Source organism: Alexandromys fortis, unplaced genomic scaffold (genome assembly GCF_014885135.2).
Source record: "Alexandromys fortis isolate MF-2015 unplaced genomic scaffold, M_Fortis_MF-2015_v1.1 scaffold_97, whole genome shotgun sequence".
NCBI lineage: Eukaryota > Metazoa > Chordata > Mammalia > Rodentia > Cricetidae > Alexandromys > Alexandromys fortis.
In genome coordinates this window covers 2,187,778-2,209,850 of record NW_026067981.1, presented here as the reverse complement: position 1 = coordinate 2,209,850, position 22,073 = coordinate 2,187,778, and the positions used below count along the sequence as shown (strand labels likewise).

General features: G+C 37.4%; 1 protein-coding gene across 1 annotated transcript in view; it reads right to left on the bottom strand.

Moving 5' to 3' along the window:
• The window catches only part of Kifap3 (kinesin associated protein 3), a 122,768-nt gene extending 115,056 nt beyond the window's left edge, over positions 1-7,712 (bottom strand). Inside the window, exon 1 of the mRNA XM_050158422.1 lies at positions 7,474-7,712. Coding sequence (XP_050014379.1) covers positions 7,474-7,505 — 32 coding nt within the window. The 5' untranslated portion in view covers positions 7,506-7,712. The remainder of the gene's footprint in view (positions 1-7,473) is intronic.
• Between the last annotated feature and the right edge of the window lie 14,361 nt (positions 7,713-22,073).

Sequence of the window (22,073 nt, the reverse complement as noted above, 5' to 3'; positions counted from 1 at the left end):
ACTTATTACATCAATTCATGGTGAATGGTTCCTGTGGTTATATGGTATATAATCTTTTGGATATAAGCCTACATTAAATTCATAAGCATTTTAATGAGGATTTTCAATCTGTGCTCACAGGATATTGGCTTATAGTTTTCTTTATGTTGCTGCAGCTGTGCCTTAACTAGTTTGGGTATTAGAATGGTACTGGCTTCTCAGAAGGAGTTTTGCAGTGTGCCTTCTCCTTTTGAATAATTTAAAAAGGATTGATTGCAAACCATGTTTGAAAATATGGTAGGATTCTGCTGGGATTCCATGTGAGTATTTTTTTTGTCAGAAATATTTTGCTTATATTTTATGTGCATGGGTGTTTTTATGTGCCTATGTATGTACTTAAAATCGGCAGAGACTCAAAGAGGGTATCAGGTCCCCTCTAACTGGAGTTACAGTGGGTTATGAGCCACTATGTGGGTGCTGAGAACTCAACTGGTGTCCTCTGCAAGAACATCAAGAACTTTTAATTGTTGAGCTAACTATCTAGCCCCTAAAATTGTTTACACAATGGATGTACCTCATTAAAATTTATATTTATACTTTATTCTGTTTTTACTTTTATAAGATGAATGATTTTATTTTAAATGCTAAACTGTCAAACAGAATTGAACATAGCATTTACAACATATGAGGAATATCTAACTTCTGAGATAATTATCTCTCAAATATTTTATCTCAATTCTTAATTTGATAAAATTATTGAATTTTTTATTTACAGCATCCTATTACTAAATTGATATCTTTTAACTGCCTGAAAATGCCTTCTTAGTAACACCACTTTGTACATATGTACCAGAGAACTGCACCCAAAGATGATAACCTAGCTTAGAAATATATTTATATTTATTACAATTGAAACCACAGAAATATTTATTAGAATCCTTTGGCCTGGAGTGAATTAGGCAATAAATTGAAACCAAATGAGGAAGTAAAGAAAACTGATAAAGGTAACTATGTAGCTAAACAGAAAAGCCACTGTGTACCTTTAGTCTAGAATACTTCTTTAAACAGATGTAAGTCTTAATTATAAAGTAACTACTTTATAAATTAAATTCTAATAAAAGGCAATGACTTCAAGAATGGATAATTAAGAAATGAAGCAAATACATATACATATGTATGATGTGTATATGGTAGACACTTCAGCTCTAAAAACATGAACAGATTAAAAGTTAAAAGATGGGAAAAGAAATACAAACAATATAAAAGAAAGGTAGGGCACTTATACAAAACCGGCTTTAAAGTAAAAGCTAGTACAAAATGTAACAACAAATGCTGTGGTGAGAAACCAATCAACACATCCAGAATATCTAACTATTACAAATGTAAACTTGAGAGTAGAGACCTAAACCATATGAGGCAAGGACTGAAGTAATGAAAGAACAAACAGGTCTATAACAATAGTGGCAGACTTCAATATCACTTGGAATAACAGATATACCTATATAGATTACTATAAATAAAGAAATTGAACATTATAACCAATTAGACCTAATACATATAAAGGAGATGAACGTCCCCTTTACAAAGTGTAAACTGGGTATTTTAAGAGCTAGATCTTACGTTATGCACAAGTCATCAATTTGAAAACACTAACTTTATATAGTGTATGTTCTTTAAACACAAATGAATAAAACTAGGAATCAGCACAGAAAGCATTCACAAAAATATGGAAAATTAAATAATCCACATCCATATAGCTACTAGGTCAAAGAGTAACTCACCAGAGAAATTATAAATAAAAACAAAACAACAAAATTTAGGGGTGTGACAGAGCATTGCTGAACAGAAATTTGTAACTATAAATGCCTGCATTGGAAAGATACCCAAACTTAATAAAAGCAATATACAGCAAGCCTATTGCCAACTTCAAAATAAATGGAGAGAAACTCAAAGTAATTCCACCAAAATCAGAAACAAGACAAGGTTGTCCATGCTCTCCATACTTATTCAATATAGTACTTGAAATTCTAGCTAGAGCAATAAGACAACTAAAGGAAATCAAGAATCTCCCCGGGAAAAGGAAACATAAGGGATTTCATGAGTGGACTGAAGGAGGGTGGGATTGGGAATACAAGCAATCAGGCTGGGGAAGTAGGAACCAAGGGGGAGGGGTACTAAAAGAGACTACTGGAAAGGGGGGCGGCATTTTGGGGTCAAGTAAAAATCTGGCACAAGGGAATCTCCCAGGAGTCTATGGGGAAGACTCCTAGCAATAGCGGATATGTAGCCTGAACTAGGCATCTCCTGCGGCCGGATGGGTGCCTAGCCTAATTGTAATCAAAGAAGCTTCATCCAGCAACTGATGCAAACAGTTGCAGACCCACAGACACAAACAGGCAGAGTTCAGGGAATCTTGCTGAAGAAGGGGAGAAATGATTGTAGGAGCCAGAGGGGTCAACGACACAAGAAAACTCACAGACTCAACTAACCTGGGCTCATAGGGCTCACAGACTGAACCAGCAACTAGGGAGCCTGCACGGGACTGATGTAGGCACTTTGAATATATGTTACAATTGTGTAGGTTGGGCTTCCTGTGGGACTCCTAACAGTGAGAACAGAGGCTGCTCTTTTAACTGGCTTTTGAGACCCTACTCTCCATACTAGGTCATCCTGCCCAGCCTTAATACATGGGGAGATGCTTAGACTTACTGAAACTTGATATGCCATGTTTTGCTGATACTTGTAGGATACCTGTCATTTCTTAAACAGAAATGGAAGAGAAGTGGATTGGAGGGGGTGGGAACAAAGGGGGTGGGGGGAAGAACTGGGAGGAGAGAAGGGAGAGAATGTAATATATATATATATTATAAATATATATAAAGAAATAATTCAATTTTACACCTCAAAAAACTAGAAAAGGCTGAGAAAAAACTACTAGAGTTTGTAGAAACAATAAATAGGAAATAAATGTTGGTTGTTTAAAAAGATCAAAAAGCCAGGCTTTTTTCTAGCACTCAGGATGCAGAGGATTGGCAAATCTCTATGAGTTCTACGTCATCCTGATCTACAGAGAATTTCTGTCCAAGGAAGGTCACAGTGAGACCCTATCTTATTGCCTAAACAAGACCTAAGCAAGGATTACATCAACAAATGTTTGTACAGGTTTACTTGTAATTTAAAGAAAAATAAACACCCATCCTTCTTAAGATCCTCCAAAAAATAAGAGGAGACAGAAAACACTTTACAATACGTTACATTCCAAAGTGAGGCAAAGATATTACAAAAGTTGTAGACTAACATTCCTGAAGAACACAGCTGGGAATATTTTCAGAGTGCTAGCCAGCAGAATCTGCAGCGCATTAAAAGACTACACAGGCCATGCGATATTACTCAAGGAGTTCAACTTATTAATAAAATGAAGAAAAATAGTAAATGATTATCTCAACTGACATAGAAAGCCCATTTCATAAAAACAAATTCTTCATTCAGAAATTGGTAAGGAATAAAGGAAAACCCCCTCCATATGATACAAAGCATGAATGAAAATTCTGCAGTTAATGTCATAATGATGAGAAACACCTATTTTAAAATCACAAACATGGCAATGTCCAGTTTCACCATTTCTATTTCAAATATCCTAGAGATTTGAACCTAATGAGACCTATGTAAAGAAGTAAAAAGAATCTAGATTTGAAAATAAGAAATAAATTATATCCATCTGTAATGAAATTATTTCATTTTTATATTCTAAAAACTACACAAAATTGTTTAAGTTAATAAACATACTCAGCAAAGTTGTATGTTTAAAAGTAAATTGTCTTTTCATTGATAGTAATTAAAAATTTAAAAACTAAATTAAAAAATTCAATTTCCCATAACAACAAATAGATCTGTTTACAAATAAATGAAAGTAGGGAGACTCAACACTTAAAACTCTTAAAAGTTAAAGAAATTAATAAAAAATTAAAAAAAGGGAAAGCCATCCTATGTTCAAGGGCTGGATAATTAATTTTTTAGATAGTACTATTTCCCTTAGATGATTAATGGAGTCAATAGAACCACTATCAAAGTCCTGACAGCCGTTTCTGTCAGAGACGGAAAAGACAACACTAAATTTCACATGGAAACAAAAGACTCTAAATATTAACATAAGCTTAATAAAGAATAACAAAGTTGTAGGACTCACACTTCTCAACGGAAAACCTCCCCGTTTAGGCAATAAGAGTTATTAGCACAAAGAGACACACATTAGTAGACCTGTTGATGAGGACTGACGGTGCAGGAACAAACACCTACCTTTATAGTCGATTTTTAATAAGGATGCTCAAATATCAACGGAGAAAAAGAACAATATCCTTGACAAATGATGTCAAGATTAGATATTCTTTTCCATATATTTTTGAAGATTTTATATGTGTGAGAGTTTTGCTTGTAACTTTTTTTATTAGTAGAGAAAGCACCAGCTGACCTTCCTCCTCAGCTGATGTCCCAGAAGGCTCCCCTTGTCCGACTCAAACAAAGAGTCTCCTTTCTAATTCCTGTGCACCTCTCTATTCACCCTCCTGACTCCCCTGTATTCCATAAGGTTTTTCTTAATAATCTTATGTTCACGTCCTGCCAACTAGTTATTTGCTCCATCTTTTGTGCTCCTACTTTTAGCTGACTTTATTTAATCCTGTTTTGCTTTTTTTAAAAAAATGAGATACATTTATTTATACATTTATTTTTGAGACAAGATTTCTCTGTGGAACAGTCCTGGCTGTCTTGGAACTCGCTTTGTAGCCTATTGCTGGGATTAAAGGCCTGCAGCATCACAACCCATTTGATTTATTTATTTATTTATTCATGATTTATACAGTGTTCTGTTTGCATGTATGCCTGCAGGCCAGAAGAGAGATCCAGATCTTATTATGGATGGTTGTGACTCACCATGTGGTTACTGGGAATTGAACTCAGGACCTCTGGAAGAGCAACCAGTGTTCTTAACCACTGAGCCCTCTCTCCAGCCCCAAAATTAGATATTCTTAAGCGCCATATACAATAATTAACTCAATTGCATAAAAGGCAAACATTTAAAAGCTAAAACTATAAAACATAAGGGAAAGCTTCATGGCCTTAAATTTAGCAATGGCTTATAAATATGTTTTCAAAAGCAACAGTAGCTATTATAAATTAGTCTTCAACAAATTAAAATTGTTGACACTTGACATATTCAACAGAGTAAAAAGACAAAAATAGGCTGCGAGAAATGTTTGTAAATTGCATATTTACAAATTGTATTGAGAATATATTTCAGTAAAAACTTTTTCCCAAAATAGGAAGACAAATGGCTAAAAAGCATATGAAAGAAGCTCAACTTACTTAGTTATTAGGGAAATGGAAATCAAAATCAAAGAAAGACACCACTTCATACCCCCTAGAATAGCTACAGTTACAGAACACACACGCAGAACAGTACAAAGAGAGAAGATAACAGGCATTGGTGGAAAAATTGGAGCCTACATACATAAGAGGGACCATAAAAGGTACAGACACTGAAAAAGTTTTTGTTGGCTCTTCCATGAGCCCAACATAGAATCACTCCATGCTTCTGCAATCCCAAGCTTATGTATGTACAAAATGACTAAAGAGAAGTGTTCACAGAAAATCTCATCAAGATCCTAACAACTTTGTTTATAGGCAAGTGGCAAAAAAAAAAAAATCACCTAAATATCTCTACACTTGGGTCACAGATAATCAGATTATGATATACTCATGCAATGAAATATTATTCAGTTACAAAAACGGAATAAAGTGTCAATGCACAGTATAAGTGGAACAGAATTATACAATGTGAAAAACTGAACAAAGCATCCTACTTATCATATCCATCAAGTTCCTGCCTTTTCCATTAGCTCTGTATATCATATATATAATAATCGTCTCTCAGATATCCATGTGTGCATGCATATATTTAACCTGAAGGTAATGCAAAGTTTATTCTGTCAAAATTAGATAAAACTAAACATAGTACTTTCAACCCCTTTCCAGATGCTAATTCCAGCTTAAAACATCATGGGAACTAGATCAGTTGCATTTATTGTTTCCTAGATGATGCAATTTTAAGAGCGCCCACACTAGTCTGAGGACCCTGAGGAAAACAACACCATAGCATATGGAGCAACCATAGTATATGAAAATCAGAAAATGGTACAATAGCAGCACTTTCTTTAAAATAAACTCAGGGTTAATGTGAAATTAGAAAATTTAATGCTCTGGACAAAAAATTTGTGTGTATATGCCTGGAGGTGTGGGGGTAAAAGTACATGTGTGCATGTTGTTAGCAAAATGATGTAGGGAAAGGAGTTCTGCCTCCTTAAGTATTTCTTATGATTATGTGTTCCATTTACAAATCTCTATTCAAAGTCTCTTCATTTGCCATAAACACATAAAATGAAAAAGACAAAGACTATGTTTCCCGGCTTGCAAAGGCAGGATAGTTGATTTATCTTATAAACATTGGACTCTGTTTAAAAGGCCACTAACATTTGTAAGGTGTTTTTGTGACAGCTAGAACCCTACCAAGCAAAGGAAAAAATATACTCATTAAAGCATATTAGGACCTAGGCTGATCTCACCACCTAACATGCATGGTTTCTCTCTCAAAAGTATTATGTCCTTATGGCTCTCATTTTAGATGAATTATGTCAAAAAAAAAGTATGTGTTTTTTGTAGGGAATCAGCAACAAAGCTTTAACTAAAAATAGAGACCCCACATTAGCCTTTAATTTGTTCACTGCTCGCTTGCTCTGGTCCAGCAAGAGGTGTATTCTTAACCCTGATGTCCCTATCTTTGACAGAAGTTAAGGAATCTCTATAAATTTTCTTTCTTTCTTTTTGGAACAGCTAACACCACACAAACTTAAGGTAGAAAATGGGGAGCTCTTTCATGCCAAGGTCTTGATAATAATGCACTTCCTATATAAATTATATTGTGAATATGACAGTCAAGTGGGTGAAGTGGACCAAGAACAGCTGGCTGAACATCTCAGGCCAGTCTTGCACGAAGTAAAAACCACCACGTCCGTCTTTATTTCAAAACCCCTGTGATTTATGAATCTCAAACTAAACACAAATTGGTGCTGTGACAGAAATCACTTCCACGCTCCCATGGGATTCATCTATTGAGAAAAGCAGGAGAATGGGTCAGGGGAAAAACAAAAACCAGAACAAACGAAATAGAGGGCTTACCTAACCCAACCTGCCTCTCACTGCGGATATGAATTAAAGAAGCAAGGAAATCAATTGATGCTGTCAGGGCCCCGCCAAGCCAAGGTGCATTAGGGACCTCGCGCCCCACAGGGCCGCGTCTTTCATTCCACCCCATCACTTCCCCTCTCTTTCTTTCTCCTTCCCTGCACCCCACCCCTCCTCTCATCTAGCTCTGCCCAGTGACAACCCATATCAGTGGGGAAACGCCTAAGGACCTGTTCAGGGCGGGGCCCGGGTCGTCACCTTTTGAGGTATCTGGCGTCCTCGCCTTGCATGGCGGCGGCGGTAGCGGCGTGGGGAGGATGGGAGTGTCTGAGAGTCTGGGAAGGCTACTTCCGGGGACCCGGCCAATGTACCCTCACAGCCGAGGCGGTGACAGTCCCGAGGCCTGCAAGGCTGGGCGGCGGCGGTGCTGCGGTTACCACGGTGAGGCCGCCGGCTCCTCCCACGGCTCCTGGGCCCCCGAAACACTGGAGCAGCCCAGACCCGCCCAGGTCTACGCAGGCGCATGCGCCCAAGCGACTGCTGCAGTACGCGCAGGCTCAGTTGCAGGCCCTGGCTCCCGCGACTAATCTGACGCTCCCAGAAACAGTGCAGGAAGGGTTTGGTGCTGATCAGGGAGTCTGTGGTTAATAGTGAGATTCCTGGTCACTGCCCCCTGCAGGATGGGATAGGAAAAGGCATTGCAATCTCCAAAATTGGAATTCAAAGTCCTTAGCGTGAAATAAGGCAAGGGTAACCAGTTAACTTTTTAGTTAACTGATTGCAGGCTTCAGGTCAGCCTTTGACTAACAACCTCTACGGCGGGGCTTCTATTTTGAATATGTGAAAAGTTCTGCTTTGATTGCCCCGAGTTCTAGCTGGTGGAAATACTGTGTATGATGGGATGGGTAGAATTAGGGTCAAGTTTGTAAGTAGCCTTTTAAATCATAGATGTAGAAAGTACCCCCCCCTCCATCAAAACAAGCCAACTTCTGAACTTTAAATCGCCACTAATTAACCTTAACTCAAAATTCACTAGTAATTGTTTCTTCTAAGGCAGGTGAAATTGCTGACAATTTGTAGCGAAAAGAGCTGCTTTTTTAGCGGTAGCAAGCCACCTGCTCTGCTTTGAGATAGCCTTTCCTCTAACCTGTCCCTCGTTTACTATTTTCTAGTAAACATTATTACTCACTCCTTCTTCAAATGAGTTACTATAAAACTGACCGACCTTTCTGTTAAAATGACATACTGATACACTGTATGACCCATACACTCCAGAGAGACATTAAAAAGATGTGTTATGGTCCCACCCATTCACACCGTCTATACTATTTCTATAAAGTCATAACTATTCTTTCAATCTATCAAGAAAGGAATTTGGAGCAGACTCCAAATTTGTTTATCAAAATTTCTCACTGAACTGTCACGAAATTCCCGAGAGTCCTGCTAGTCTGCTCCTTCTTCTCCATCCACACTCCGCTTAAGCAGTTCATCTATAGAGTTCCTCCTAACTAGGCTTGCTGTTTTCTGTGTTTTCTCAAATAGTCATTCTTCAAACTAATGCAAAAATGGACAAATTATCATTCACAACATTTTTAACAGTAATAAAAGCTGGGCGCATTACTTTAAAGCAGTGGTTCTCAACCTCTGGGTCTGAACAACCCTTTCGCAGGGGCTGCCTAAGACCGTCGGAAAACAGATCTTTACAGTATGCTTCGTAACAGTAGCAAAATTACAGTTATAAAGTAGCAATGAAAATAATTTTATGGTTGGAGGTCACCACAACATGAGGAACTGTATTAAAGGGTCTCGGCATTAGGAAGGTTGAGAACCATTGCTTCAAGTTTCTATAAAGGTTGGCATGATGGGCCATTGGGTAGCAACGCCTGCCTCGATTTCTTATGTTGTGAGTTCTATCCTTGGGACCCACATTATGAGAGCTTAGGAACCTACTTCTGCAGATGTCCTCTTACTTACACATGTGTCCTGTGACAGACAAACACACCACAACATAAAAGAAAAAAGACGTAAAGCCTCCATATACCTGAGATTAGAAGATCAAAATGTAATATATATTAAAATGAACAATTAGTGAAGATTCAAGCAGTTTAAGGTTTTGTCCCAGATAATCTGTTTTGCTCACTCTTTTTATACATATTTGGCACTGAACTAATATTTGACTATGAATCGTGGTTTGAAAAGACAAACTAAAACCACAGCAATGAATAGATAAACGGAGATGGGATAAACTAGAAAATCTCAGCTGTCAGTTTGTGCCAGAAAAGGTAAAATATGAAATACGAAACTGGCACTTTTTACGTGTGAAGTATGGAGACACACAAAGATAAATGAGGCTCTGAAATAAGGAGAGTGGCCAATTTGAAATAATTTAATTTCAGGAGGACTAATGACCCAGGTGAATATATATAGTAAAATGTGCCATACACTGCTAGTAGTACTGTTCAGTAGGGAAGTACTCTAAACCTTGTAGCTTGAAACACACATGTATTAGCTTACAGTGCCACAGGTCAGAAGCATCCAATGAGTCCTACTAGGCTAAAGCCAAGATGCCATCAAAAGATTTGTTCCTCTCTGAAAGCTCTGCAAGGCTGCCCATGTCTCTGCCTTCCCCATCTTCTTGATGCCATTCCTTCATACTCCTCTGCTGTGGCCCCTTCTGTCTCAAAGCCGGAACTACTACCCCAAACCTTTCTCATCCTGATGTTTTCCTGATCCTTCCCTCATCATATCGGTCTCCCATAGGCAGGAAATATTTTATCCATATAAGAACTTACATGGACCCATTTGGAAGCCTCAAGACAAGCTCTCCATGAAGTGAAAGCAGGCTTTTTATTTTAATAAAATCTGTTAAATTTTCTCATAAGGGAACACATTTATAAGTTTCTGGAGAATGGAGTGTGAACATCTTTTTTTGCCTGCTACAATACACTATAATAATATTAACCTGTTAGATAGTAGAATGCATTGATAAAAATGTGGAGCAACTGAAGTCCATACACACCATTGAGAGAGCAAAACAATAAACATTTTGAGAACAGTTTGGCACTCTCAGCCGTTAAATACATACTTACTGTATGGATTTAACAATTCTATTCCTGTATTTTTATTTAGAAAATGAAATGCATGTTCAGAAAATTATTGTACACAGGTATTCATGAAAGAACTATGAACAACTCATCAATTGATCCAAATGGTGGGATAATGTTTGGTATAAATCAGAGTAAAAGAATATAAATATTTCAAATGAAAAAAGTATATGTCTTATTTCTTTCATAAGAAGTTCTTAAGTAGAAAAGCTGACCTATTGTGCTAGAAAATAAGACAAGTGGTTTGATGGGACATGTGCTAAGAACAGGTAGACTGCAGATAATCAGCTGGAAGCTTTGGGGTAATGGCTACTCATTAGAACGTGTTTATCAAACTTTCACTGTTATAGGAGGCTGCTTGTTTGTTTCCAGCTGCTCAGCCCAGAAATAATCACACAGAAACCCTATTATTTGCAATACTGTTTGGCCAATAGCTTTAAGTGTATTTCTGGCTAACGCAAATCCTACACTAACCTATCTCCATTAATCTGTGTATCACCATGAGGCTGTGGCTTACCTGGTAAAGTTCTGGCAACTGTGTCTGGCAGGGCTACATGGCTTCTTCCTGACTCTGCCTCCTGTCTCCCAGCATTCAGTTTAGTTTTCCCCACCTAGATCTGCTCTACCCTATCATAGGCCCAAAACAGATTCTTTATTAACCAATGGTATTCACAGCATACAGAGGGGAATCCCACATCACATTACAATGTAAATACGACTCCTTAACAGATTGATTTAAAATAGTGAGCCAAAACTCATGGATTAAATAGTGTATACACATTTGAGAAAATCATCTTTGAATAAAAGGGTTAGTGGGGTGAGGGTAGGGTGACTCAGTCAAACGCTTGCCATGTAAGCATGAGAACCTGAGTTTAGGTCCCCAGTGTCCAGGTTATAATCAAACATACACATCTGTCACAGCACTGGGAGTGGGGTAGGTATAGACATACATATATATATACACATATGATACACGTATATATATATGTGTGTGAATATACATACATATGTGTGTATCATATACTGCACATGCTAGACAGGCACATATTCACCTGACAACATGAAAAGATACATATGCCATGTACACATAAACAAAGTGTTCTTTTGAATTCTTTACAGAAGTGAGGGAACAATTTTTTGAAGATTAAAATAGGAATGATATTGAAATTATGAGATCATAAGAGCTGTGGTTGCCTGCATTGGGCCCGCTCAAGACTGGGTCCATAAACAGCTAACCGTGGAGAGGGGGAGTCATGAACTTTTATCATTTTGGGGAAACTATGGGCTGTTGATAAATGCTGGAGGTTGAATTATGTGCGATTGGTTAGCCAATCAGGCTCAAAGAGATAATTCCACACCCATGGTCATACAGACAGTCCTGGATAGCCTCAGTGGGTCACAAGATGAAACAAAAAGACATGAATGTCAGAGAGGACCTAGCAGGGAGGAGTTGGGGGACGAGAGGGTTGAGGAGGAGATAGAGGGCAGAGGTATGAGAGTAATCGAGATGCATTATACTTATGTGTGAAGTTTTCAAAGAATATATTTCATTAATAGAAAGATAGGAACAACATAGAATCTCTAAGTATTTTATACGACTATTAGAATAAAATAAAAGACAGAGCAGGGACAAGAAAACATGTAAGAACTAAAAACTGTCCTGAGTTAGGTCATAAATCCCAGGTAAGGTAAAGAGACAAATCAATACTTAGACATAACATATTAAAGAATTCTACAGATAAGAAGAACTACCATGATTCCTTTGGAATTGTACATATTTATTAATTTTATCTCTCTCTATTTATTTATTGTGTGTGTGTTTTCACTTGTGTGTGTGTGTAAATTAGAGGACAATTTGCAGGAGTTGATTCTTTTGCTTCCATTATGTGGGTCCTTGGGTTTGAACTCATATCATCAGTCTTGGCTCCAAGTGCTTTTACCTAATCAGCTATCTGCTGGTCTTATATGTTATATTAGTTTTGCATTTCCCTCCTATTCCAATCTCCTAGAGCTGCCATTCTTAACCTGTGGGTCTCGACATCTTTGGGAGTCAAATGACACTTTCACTTCAGTCTCATCAGAGATCTTTCATATCAGATATTTACATTACGATTCATAACAGTAGCAAAATTACAAGTATGAAGTAGCAACATAATTTCATAGTCGGAGGTCACCACAACGTAAGAAACTGTATTGCAGTGTGGCAGCATTAGAAAGGTTGAGAACCACTACTCTAATGTATTACAACGTGCTTGGGGTAAGAGATGAGCCATTTTCATGACTGAGAAAATATTAATGACATGTAACAGTTAAGAGCCTGACTTCTGGAGTCAGAATTGGGTTTAAAGTACCCAAAGACATTCTCAAAAGATGAAAAAATGTTTAGCAGAACATATAACAGGGATGTTCCAGGAAAGACAAGAGTACAGGGAGGGGCAAAAGTGTGAGATCCACATTGGGTCTAGGTAGCAAGAAGTAGTTTGAGATAGAAAATTAGGTCTGAGTGAAAGAGCCAATGGAAAGCCAGTTCAGAAAAGTCAGCAGGGTTATCACTATGGGGAACCTGATACATTTGGAAATGTCCTACAGGCAAGAGGAACCATGAACTTTAGTATGGGAATGTGGTAGGCTAAGATTTATTACTTAGAGCAACCTTCATTATTCTGCACTTATATAAATAGCAACTGAAAACAGAGGTGTAGCAATTACATTTAAAAATAGTTCAAAAAACTGTTTAAAATTTCCATCCTGATTTGCTTCAGTAAGTTTTTTATAGTTTTTCTTACCTTGTGACTGCCTTTGGGACATCATCAAATGGCCATTGTGGGCCAAAGAGTCCACATCCACTGGATATTAATGCAGTCATCTTCAAATTTCAAATTAGTTTGAGCTCGTGATACACATCTTAATACAAAGGAGATTTCAATTAAAAGGAGTCTTTACAATTCATCTTATTCTTGATGGTAGCAACCTCTATCGACAACCAGTATGACATAGGAAGCAATTATGACATCACTGGGTGCCTCCAAGAGTCAGAATAGGGAGGGAAATGGCCCTTAGGGATAAGGAATCTTGAATCTCTGTTTTTCGCTTACAGTGTGATTAACCCTTTAATAGCTGTGTGCCGTGTGAACCTGATGATGCTTGAAGACACACATTCAAATGAATGTAGTATCTTATATACACAGTTGATATGAGTTTAATCACACACACCTGTCTTTGCAATTTTATATATGTGGGTTATATGTTCAAATAGAAGTTATAAAACAGTACAGCTACTGCTACTCTTGTGTATTCTTTTTGGAGAAATGTACTTGGGATGATGAAGAGAAGATCTGAACTTAGCATATTATAAGCTGACTTATTAATTTCCCCAGAATTTCTACGCAGGTGTTTCTTTAGACTTGGATATACAAATATGCGTAGTCATAATTTCTGACTTGAGTACATTTAAATGTAGTACAAGTACTCAGTATTTCTGCTATCTAAGACATATTTTCCATACATCTACATCTTGATTTTATGTGTTGTTTTTTTCCCTTGACCTTTCTACTGAATTTTTTAACCTATTAATTATATTCTCATGAGCCGGGCAGTGGTGGCACATGCCTTTAATCCCAGCACTCGGGAAGCAGAGGTAGGCAGATCTCTGTGAGTTCGAGGCCAGCCTGGTCTACAAGAGCTAGTTCCAGGACAGGAACCAAAAAAAAAGAAAAAGCTACGGAGAAACCCTGTCTCGAAAAAATCATATATATATTCTCATGAAAGATGGCATACCATCTCTTGTCGCTTTGTGGCTTCCAATTCCATAACCTCACACAAATATTTGAGCTAGATATTCAGTGAATACAATCTTACTACATATTTGTTGGTGTGTATTATATATTCCACACATGCTTCAGAGCTAAAGTAATAGGTAAAGCAGTAGTCAAAGATCATTCTGACCACTTGGAGAAAATTTAAGCTATGGAGATATTGGCTTTCAGAGATTTCCTCTGAAGCTTTAGTAGCAGTATTAGAAAGAATTTAATGCTGAAAATGTATGACAGCTGGGGCACAGTTCTGGAATGACTTGAAGAGGGTATAGTCATCAAAGAGGTTCCTTCATCACCTCTGTAAGAAAAGTTACTGCTGTAACACGAATGTTTGTGATGTAACCTCTGGATCATTAAGAACAGAACAAGAACTGCCAGGTCATTCCAGCTAGCACATATTTCCAGGATTAACATAAATTGTTTTCCATTGGGTAACATCATCGCACCTTACTTTGGAGCCAAAATCTTGTCATCTTTAATTTGACTCTAAGATTTTAACTTTATCCCTCCCTCCCTCCTCCTAAACTACCCCCTTCCTTCTGTGATAGGCAGAATACATGTTATAGAAATAACTACACTTCAGAAAGATTGTTTCCAATCTGTAAACTTTGTCTTTCTTCACTAGTTGTCATTGTCCTCTAAATTCTTTTTCACAATTTCTTCATTTGCATGATTTTTTCTTTTAACTTTCTATTTTAATACAACATTTTTATATTTAGTCATGCTTGTGTACTAGAATAGATTATTTTTAATTTTTTTTAAATTGTTTTTATTGAGCTATGTAGTAAGGAGACTACTTGGTCATTCTGGCCACTCAGCAGCTCAGACCATAAATAGCCACACAGAAACTGTATTAATTAAATAACTGCTTAGCCCATTAGCTATAGCTTCTTATTGGCTAACTTTTACATGTAATTTAACTCATCTTCATTAATCTGTGTATTGTCATGAGACTGTGGCTTACCAGGTGAAGTTCTGGCATCTGAGTCCGGCACAGTTACATGGCTTCTCTCTAACTCTGCCTGCTTTCTCTCAGTATTTAGTTTAGTTTTCCCTGCCTAGCTCTGTTCTACCCTATCAGGACAAGCCAGTTTTCTTTATTCATTAATGGTAATCATAGCATACAGAATCCCACATCACCTCCCCTTTTCTGTTTAAATAAAAAGCAAAATTTTAACTTTAGCATAGTAAAATTACATATAACAAAACAGTTATCAAGCAAGAATTATAGTTACAATATTCATATCTATTGTTTATCATAACTAAGTAAAGCTATATTATTACTATGTACTCTCCAATTCCATCAAAGACTCCAGAAGGATATAATATTACCTAAGTAAACAGCAAATGCATTGTAAGCAACTTCTGAAACTCTAGAATTGACAGAGACATCTCACTGCCTGGATAGTCACCCAAAGTTCTTCTGTATCACTGGGGCTTCCATTTTCAGCCTGCAGGCCCATACTATCTCACAGACTTTTCTAAAAACCATGAAATTGGCAGTTTGTCAATCACATTTTTCTGTGTCCTGCAGAATGTCTAGCAAACGTTCATGAATCAGGAACCCCAAAGGATTCTCTTATCTTTAGGCAAGTTCAGCAGTCATTTCTCTGTGGTTCCTACATGTCCAGTCATCAAGCAGTCCAGAGAAGAGCAGTTTCCTGACCAAATGGCTAACCAAGTCCATAAGGAGCCTCTTCAATGCCCTTTTCCTCTTGAAGTAATTGGAGCTGCCAGGAGAAGATGTGTCTCATTCTCATGAAAAGTTTAAGTTTTTAAAACACTTAAAATGTCATATTCTGAAGGTCTCTGAAAGACTTGAAGAATTTCTATCCATCTGAAATACATTTCTGTACATCTAGAAAATCTAACATGAATACAGGCTTGACTATTATACATGATTATCTATTAACCTGTTATTTCCCAATTATACATTTTATTTTCAAATGAGTTGCACAAACACAATAACTTAATCAAGAGCAAAAATATATATACACAGTATAACAAAATTGACCTTAAATGTGTATCAGTAAACCGAAATCCATACCAATGCAAATCTCTATAGCATATCCCCCTTTAAATGTAAAGAAACATTTACAAACAATATTTGGGAATATGGACATAGTTCTCTCCAAACTGCTTCCTGCTGTTTATTGGGCAAAGTAATTTTTGGGGGTGTTTATGGCAGCCTTTTGGGGGATGTTGATGCATCAAACCACCTTAGCCTGGAATGAGTCCATAGGTTCTCATCTTCTGTGGAAACAAATAAAGAACTTCTTTTCTAAGCAACACATTCTTAGATTCATATTTTGAAATCAAGATACCTTTAAAATATATATGTTGGTTTAGTTTAGCAATCCCCAGAATCAAATGTCTCTCTGCAGTCAAAAAAATTCACAGAATACAGAATAGTATACACATTCCAAACTCTCTGTGAATTTTCCATCTTTACATGGTTTATTTTTTTTCCTCCTTTTAATCTATGACTGTCTGTGTCCAACTCTTTTTCTTCTCTCTCCCAAGCCTATGTACATTTATCCAACACTGTGACCCATTTAGAGGTCTTTTCCATCTGAATTTGTCTTTATTGTGTATTTATAATTATTTTCTGAACAAGACTGCTTATTAAAATGCTATGTGCATCTTAAAAACTTAAGCTGCGGCATTGCTAGGACAAATATGTCCTTGCCTGCTTGCTCCACTCAGTCTAGCATGGCACAACTGTTACTTGCCTCTGAGAGCCATGTACATTGCCCCATTTCCAGGCACACAGTGGGTCTATGTTGCCATTAAGCAAGTTGTAGCAGTCTGCTCACAAACCCCATTTAAATGCTCCATAGCCAGACCTTGTCAGAGTTCGTACTGGCAGCACAGCCCAGGAAGCTGCACCTGTTTCAAAACAGCATGGCTTTTTTTCCTGCTACCACTGAATTAGGAAAATCTCTCTTAGAGAAGCTGCAGCAAGCAAAGCCCATTTGAAAAAAAAAATGAAGTTAAACTTTGTTTTTTAGTGTCTAGAATATTTTTTAAGCTTTCTCAGATTTGACATGGGTTTAGCCAACCACGTTGGTGTGTTAATTTGTAGTAAGGAGGCTGCTTGATCATTCTGGCCACTTGGAAGCTCAGATCCAAAATAACCACACAGAAACTGTATTAATTAAATCACTGCTTAGCCCATTAACTCAAGATTCTTATTGGCTAACTTTTATATCTTGATTTAACCCATCTCCATTAATCTGTGTATTGCCACAAGGCTGTGGCTTACTGGGTAAAAGTTCTGGCATCTGTGTTCAGTGGGGCTACATGGAATGGTATGGGACAATTGTCTGTATTCTGTCAATTATATTTTAAATAAACACTGATTGGCCAGTAGCCAAGCAGGAAGTATAGGCAGAACAACCATGCAGGAAGTAGAGGCTTCTGGGAAGAGGAAAGCTTATTCCACAGTTGTGACCTCGCCAAAGAAGAAGCAAGATGTGACTGCCTTGCTGAATAAGGTACTGAGCCATGTGGCTAGCATAGACAAGAATAATGGACTAATATAAGTTATAAGAGCTAATAAGAAGCCTGAGATAATGGGCCAATCAGTTTATAACTAATGTAGACTTCTGTGTTATTTCTTTGGGACTTAATGACTGCAGGAACTGGGTAGGACAGAAAACTCAGACAACATAACTCTGCCTCCTTTCTCCCAGCATTCAGTTTAGTTTTTCCCTGCCAAGCTCTGTTCTACCCAATCAGGCCAAGCCAGTTTTCTTTATTCATTAGTGATAATCACAGCATACAGAAGGGAATCCCTCATCAGAGCTATATATTTTTTCAGTTCCCTTCCTATCCTCTCCCTTCTCCTTTTGCCCTCTCCCATGATCCTCATGCTCCAAATTTACTCAGGAGATCTTGTCTTTTTCTACTTCCCATATAGATTTGATCCATGTATGTCTCTTTTAGGGTCATTTTGTTGTCTAGGTTCTCTAAGATTGTGAATTGTAGGCTGGTTTTTCTTTGCTTTAGGTCTAAAAGACACTTATTAGTGAGTACATATTATATTTGTCTTCTTTTTAAATTTCCTTCTTAATTTTGACATTTGTACTTTTATAGTATTTAGTAGTGTAATTTAATGCACACATATAATCTTTAAATCTTTAAATCTTTAAATCTTTAGATAGTCTTATTTATATGTAATCGGAACTTTTAACCACTTCCCTCTAGTTATTTTTAAATGTATAATTGGCTGTTTTAGACAACAGTTAGCCTGTGGTACTATAGAGAATTAGAACCTATTCCATTCTAACTCTGATATACACTGTTGACTCTGTCTGTATGCTTCCCTCAACCTATGCCCCCTAGCTCTAGTGAATTTTAGTCTACTCTTAGAGCCTATTAAGTTTTACTTATTTATTTTGCTACTATGAATAAATGAGGCATTTGTTTTTCTGTTCTTTATTTCCCTGAACATGATGTCTTCCAATCTGATCCATGTTGTTACAAACCATAGGGTTCTGTCCTATGATGTGAGCCAGCAACATTCTATTCTTTATACTTCCTTTGCATAGTCCACAGATTCATCTTGGATATCCATGTTGCAAGTTTGAGTCATGTTGCAAGGTGTATAGTAAGCAAAAGGAAAATAATAAATAGCGAGGAGCAGGTTGTAAAAATAGCAGATACATACCAAAATATCATCAAACCAATGCACACACTATCCAGTGGAGACAGCTGGAGTAGCTTGATTGGGAAACTAAGCAAAGGCTATGTAATCGCACCAGGAGTTTACAAACACAGCAGACACTGACTGCTGCAATTTGAGCAGTCAACTGGCGTTCTTAATGAAGAAAATCCCAGGCAGATTATATTTCCCTCAATGAGACTCCCTCAGTTTTTAAATTTTTATTTGAATGTGAGCTTTAAATAATTATCTCTACTTTTGTGCTTAAAGTCTTTAGTCTTTTCTACATATAAGATATAATCTATAATCAAGAATACTTTGATGAGCCTAGCAGTGGTGGTACACGCCTTTAATCCCAGCACTCTAGAGGTAGGCAAATCTCTGAAACTATCCTGGTCTATAGATTGAGTCATAGGACAGACAGGGCTACACAGAGAAACCCTGCCTCAGGAAAAAAATACTTACGTGATCTATTTGAAATCTTTTGTGACTGTATACTGTCTAATTATTTTTCTTACTCAATTGCTCTGGATAAGTCTCCTAATATTATCTTGAATAGGAATGATGAAAGTGGACATCCTTGTTTTTCCCCAGAAATTCTTTTAGAATTTCACCACTTATTATGATATTGTCTGTGGGTTTATTATAGTTATTTTTGTCTTTTAATATGCTGATGTGTGCACACCTGTGTGTGTGCTTGTGTCTGTGTGTATGCATGTATGCGCAGATTCCCAAGTTCACATAGCTGGTGCCTAAAGACAAATGTGAGTGAATGGATCTGACCATGTCCGATCCAGATTCTTGTGGAATATTAGTTAAAGATGTATTACATTCTCTTGTGCTCTGGAATATTTGTTTAATGATGCAAAGATGTGTTGTATTCTTTTATGCTGCATTTGTTTAACTCTGTGAAGCTGTGTCTAAAACTCTGCCTGTCTAAATCACCTGATTGACCTATTAAAGAGCTGAATGGATAATAGGCATGCAGGAGAGGGATAGACAGGGCTGCCAGGCAGAAAGAATTAAACAGAAGGAAAAAGGGAGAGAGAGAGAGGAGAGGGAAAAGGAGGAAAAGAGGGTACCAGGGGCCAGCCATTAGGCCACACAGCCAGACACAGAATAAGAAGTATAGAAAAGATATATAAAAATAGAAAAAGGGAAAAGTACAGAAGCAAAAGGTAGATGGAATGATTAAGAAAAGCTGGCTAGGAATAAGCCCAGCTATGGCCGGACATTTATAATTAATAATAAGTCTCCATGTAATTATTTGGGAGCTGGGTGGCGGGGCCCTCCAAAGAGCAAAGGGCAAAATCAACCAACTACATCAGATAAATGAGTTACGCATGTTCTTTCCTTGGTCGTTTTTTTTTGTTTTTTTTTTCTTCTCCTTTCTTTCCTTCAATTCTTTCTTTTCCCAGAGTTCATATATACACTAGTTATTTCTTATTTCAAAGCCTCTGCAAACACATTATTGCTGTATTCTATTCCATAATGTGAAGTCACTGAAACTTTTAATTAAAGAAAAACATTTAAGCAAAACTAATTTCACTACAATTTAAACTAGTCCTGCTGTAAGAGCATTCTTTTTTGTTGTTTTTGAGTATATATGGTTTTCAAAGAAAAGCTACTAATGCCTAATTCCCTGACACCTTCCTCATCAAAATATTGCCTGCTAAAAATAAATGGATGCCTTCAAAATGAAACTGCATAAGCATTTCATGTAGTTCTTTGAGTATTTTCTTTTACACCTTTCAGTACCTCTCAGAAAACCACATGGGATAAAAAGCAAATAAAATGTGAGGGCTGGCAAGATGGCTCAACAGGTAAAGGCGCTTGCTGCCAAGCCTGTAAACCTGAGTTTGATCCTCAGAAACCACGTGATGGGAGGAGGGAACAAATTACTACGAGTACCATCTGACTACCACATGTGTGCCATGGCACATGCACCCACACATATTCACATGCACAGAAAATAAATAAAATGCAAAAATCTTTAAGCCTGAAAACTTCTGTTCTAATTTACAAATTTATAATCTCAGAACTTAAAGGTATTTTAAACTTGGTCAAAGTCAAATGACCTGTTTTTGAAACATCTTTTAAGATTAGGAACTAGGAGTTAGCTAGTCTCTGAGATACAAGTTCATAAAATCCTAAAATGCTTTAGTTAGAGTTCTTGGCTCCTATTTATGACTAATTGGCTTGCATTTATTAAAATACAAAAAGCAAAACCCAAAAGTTTACCATTAAAACTTCCAATGAATTTATAGTTTTATGCTCTGTAATGTAAACATTAGGATTTACATTCCCAGACTATTCTACAGATGGCCTATTAGTAATTCTATTTGGGGGAGCACAGTTTTGTCAAGAGATAAAGTCGCCACAAGGTCTCAGAAATTCTATTTCAAGCCAGTCCCTTTATAAAATTCTGTTCCAGGTTTGCTCTGTAATGGGTTTCCCAGGTTGGTGATATGCCACCCAGAAAATGCCTTTCCCTCATTTCCCCTCTTTCACTTCCTGCTCTTACTGTGAAGGCTTAGTTTATACTACTCAAGGTTGCGTGTTGTGGTTGGCACAAAATTACCCTTCACTCATCTACACATTGTAGATAATGGTTATTTGCCTATAAACCTAACAGGTACTGAGTCTTATTTACCCTCCTGCTCTGTGGACACCGTCTGAACAAACGGGCAGTTGTTTTCCAAACACTTGCCGTTTTTAATGGCACTTGGAACTCTTTTGCCTTGTTGCTTGTGTGCTTTTTAACAGCTCGGGTCTCCTTTCATGGTGTTGATTCTGGAGCTGGTGTGAACAGAGGCTCTTGGAAACGCTGGAGTGTTAATATCCTGGCATGTGTCTTGCTGTATGCAAAAGACAACTTCTCTAGACTTCTGGGGGCTGGAGTGGCAGTAGGCCTTCCACATTAGATACAGACACACCTAGGCCTGAACGATCACATACCTATGGTATCCTCTTGTGCTCTCTGATTTCACTTGGGCACAACCAGGCCAGGAAACCTGACCCCATGTTGACTGGAGTGTAATGCTTTGCATCCATTTCTAGACTGCATGGCACTGCACATATGCTTCTAATTAATGCTCATGTTTAAATGTTTTATGCAACTTTTTAAAAATTAAATAATCTTGTATAAAAATGGTCAATTTGTGTTAAAAAAAAAAAGCACAGTTATGTGCCTTTAGAGATGAGAGAGAGAGAGAGAGAAAAAGAAAGGGAGGGAGGAAGGGAGGGAGGGAGGGAAGAAAAAGCTGAAATATT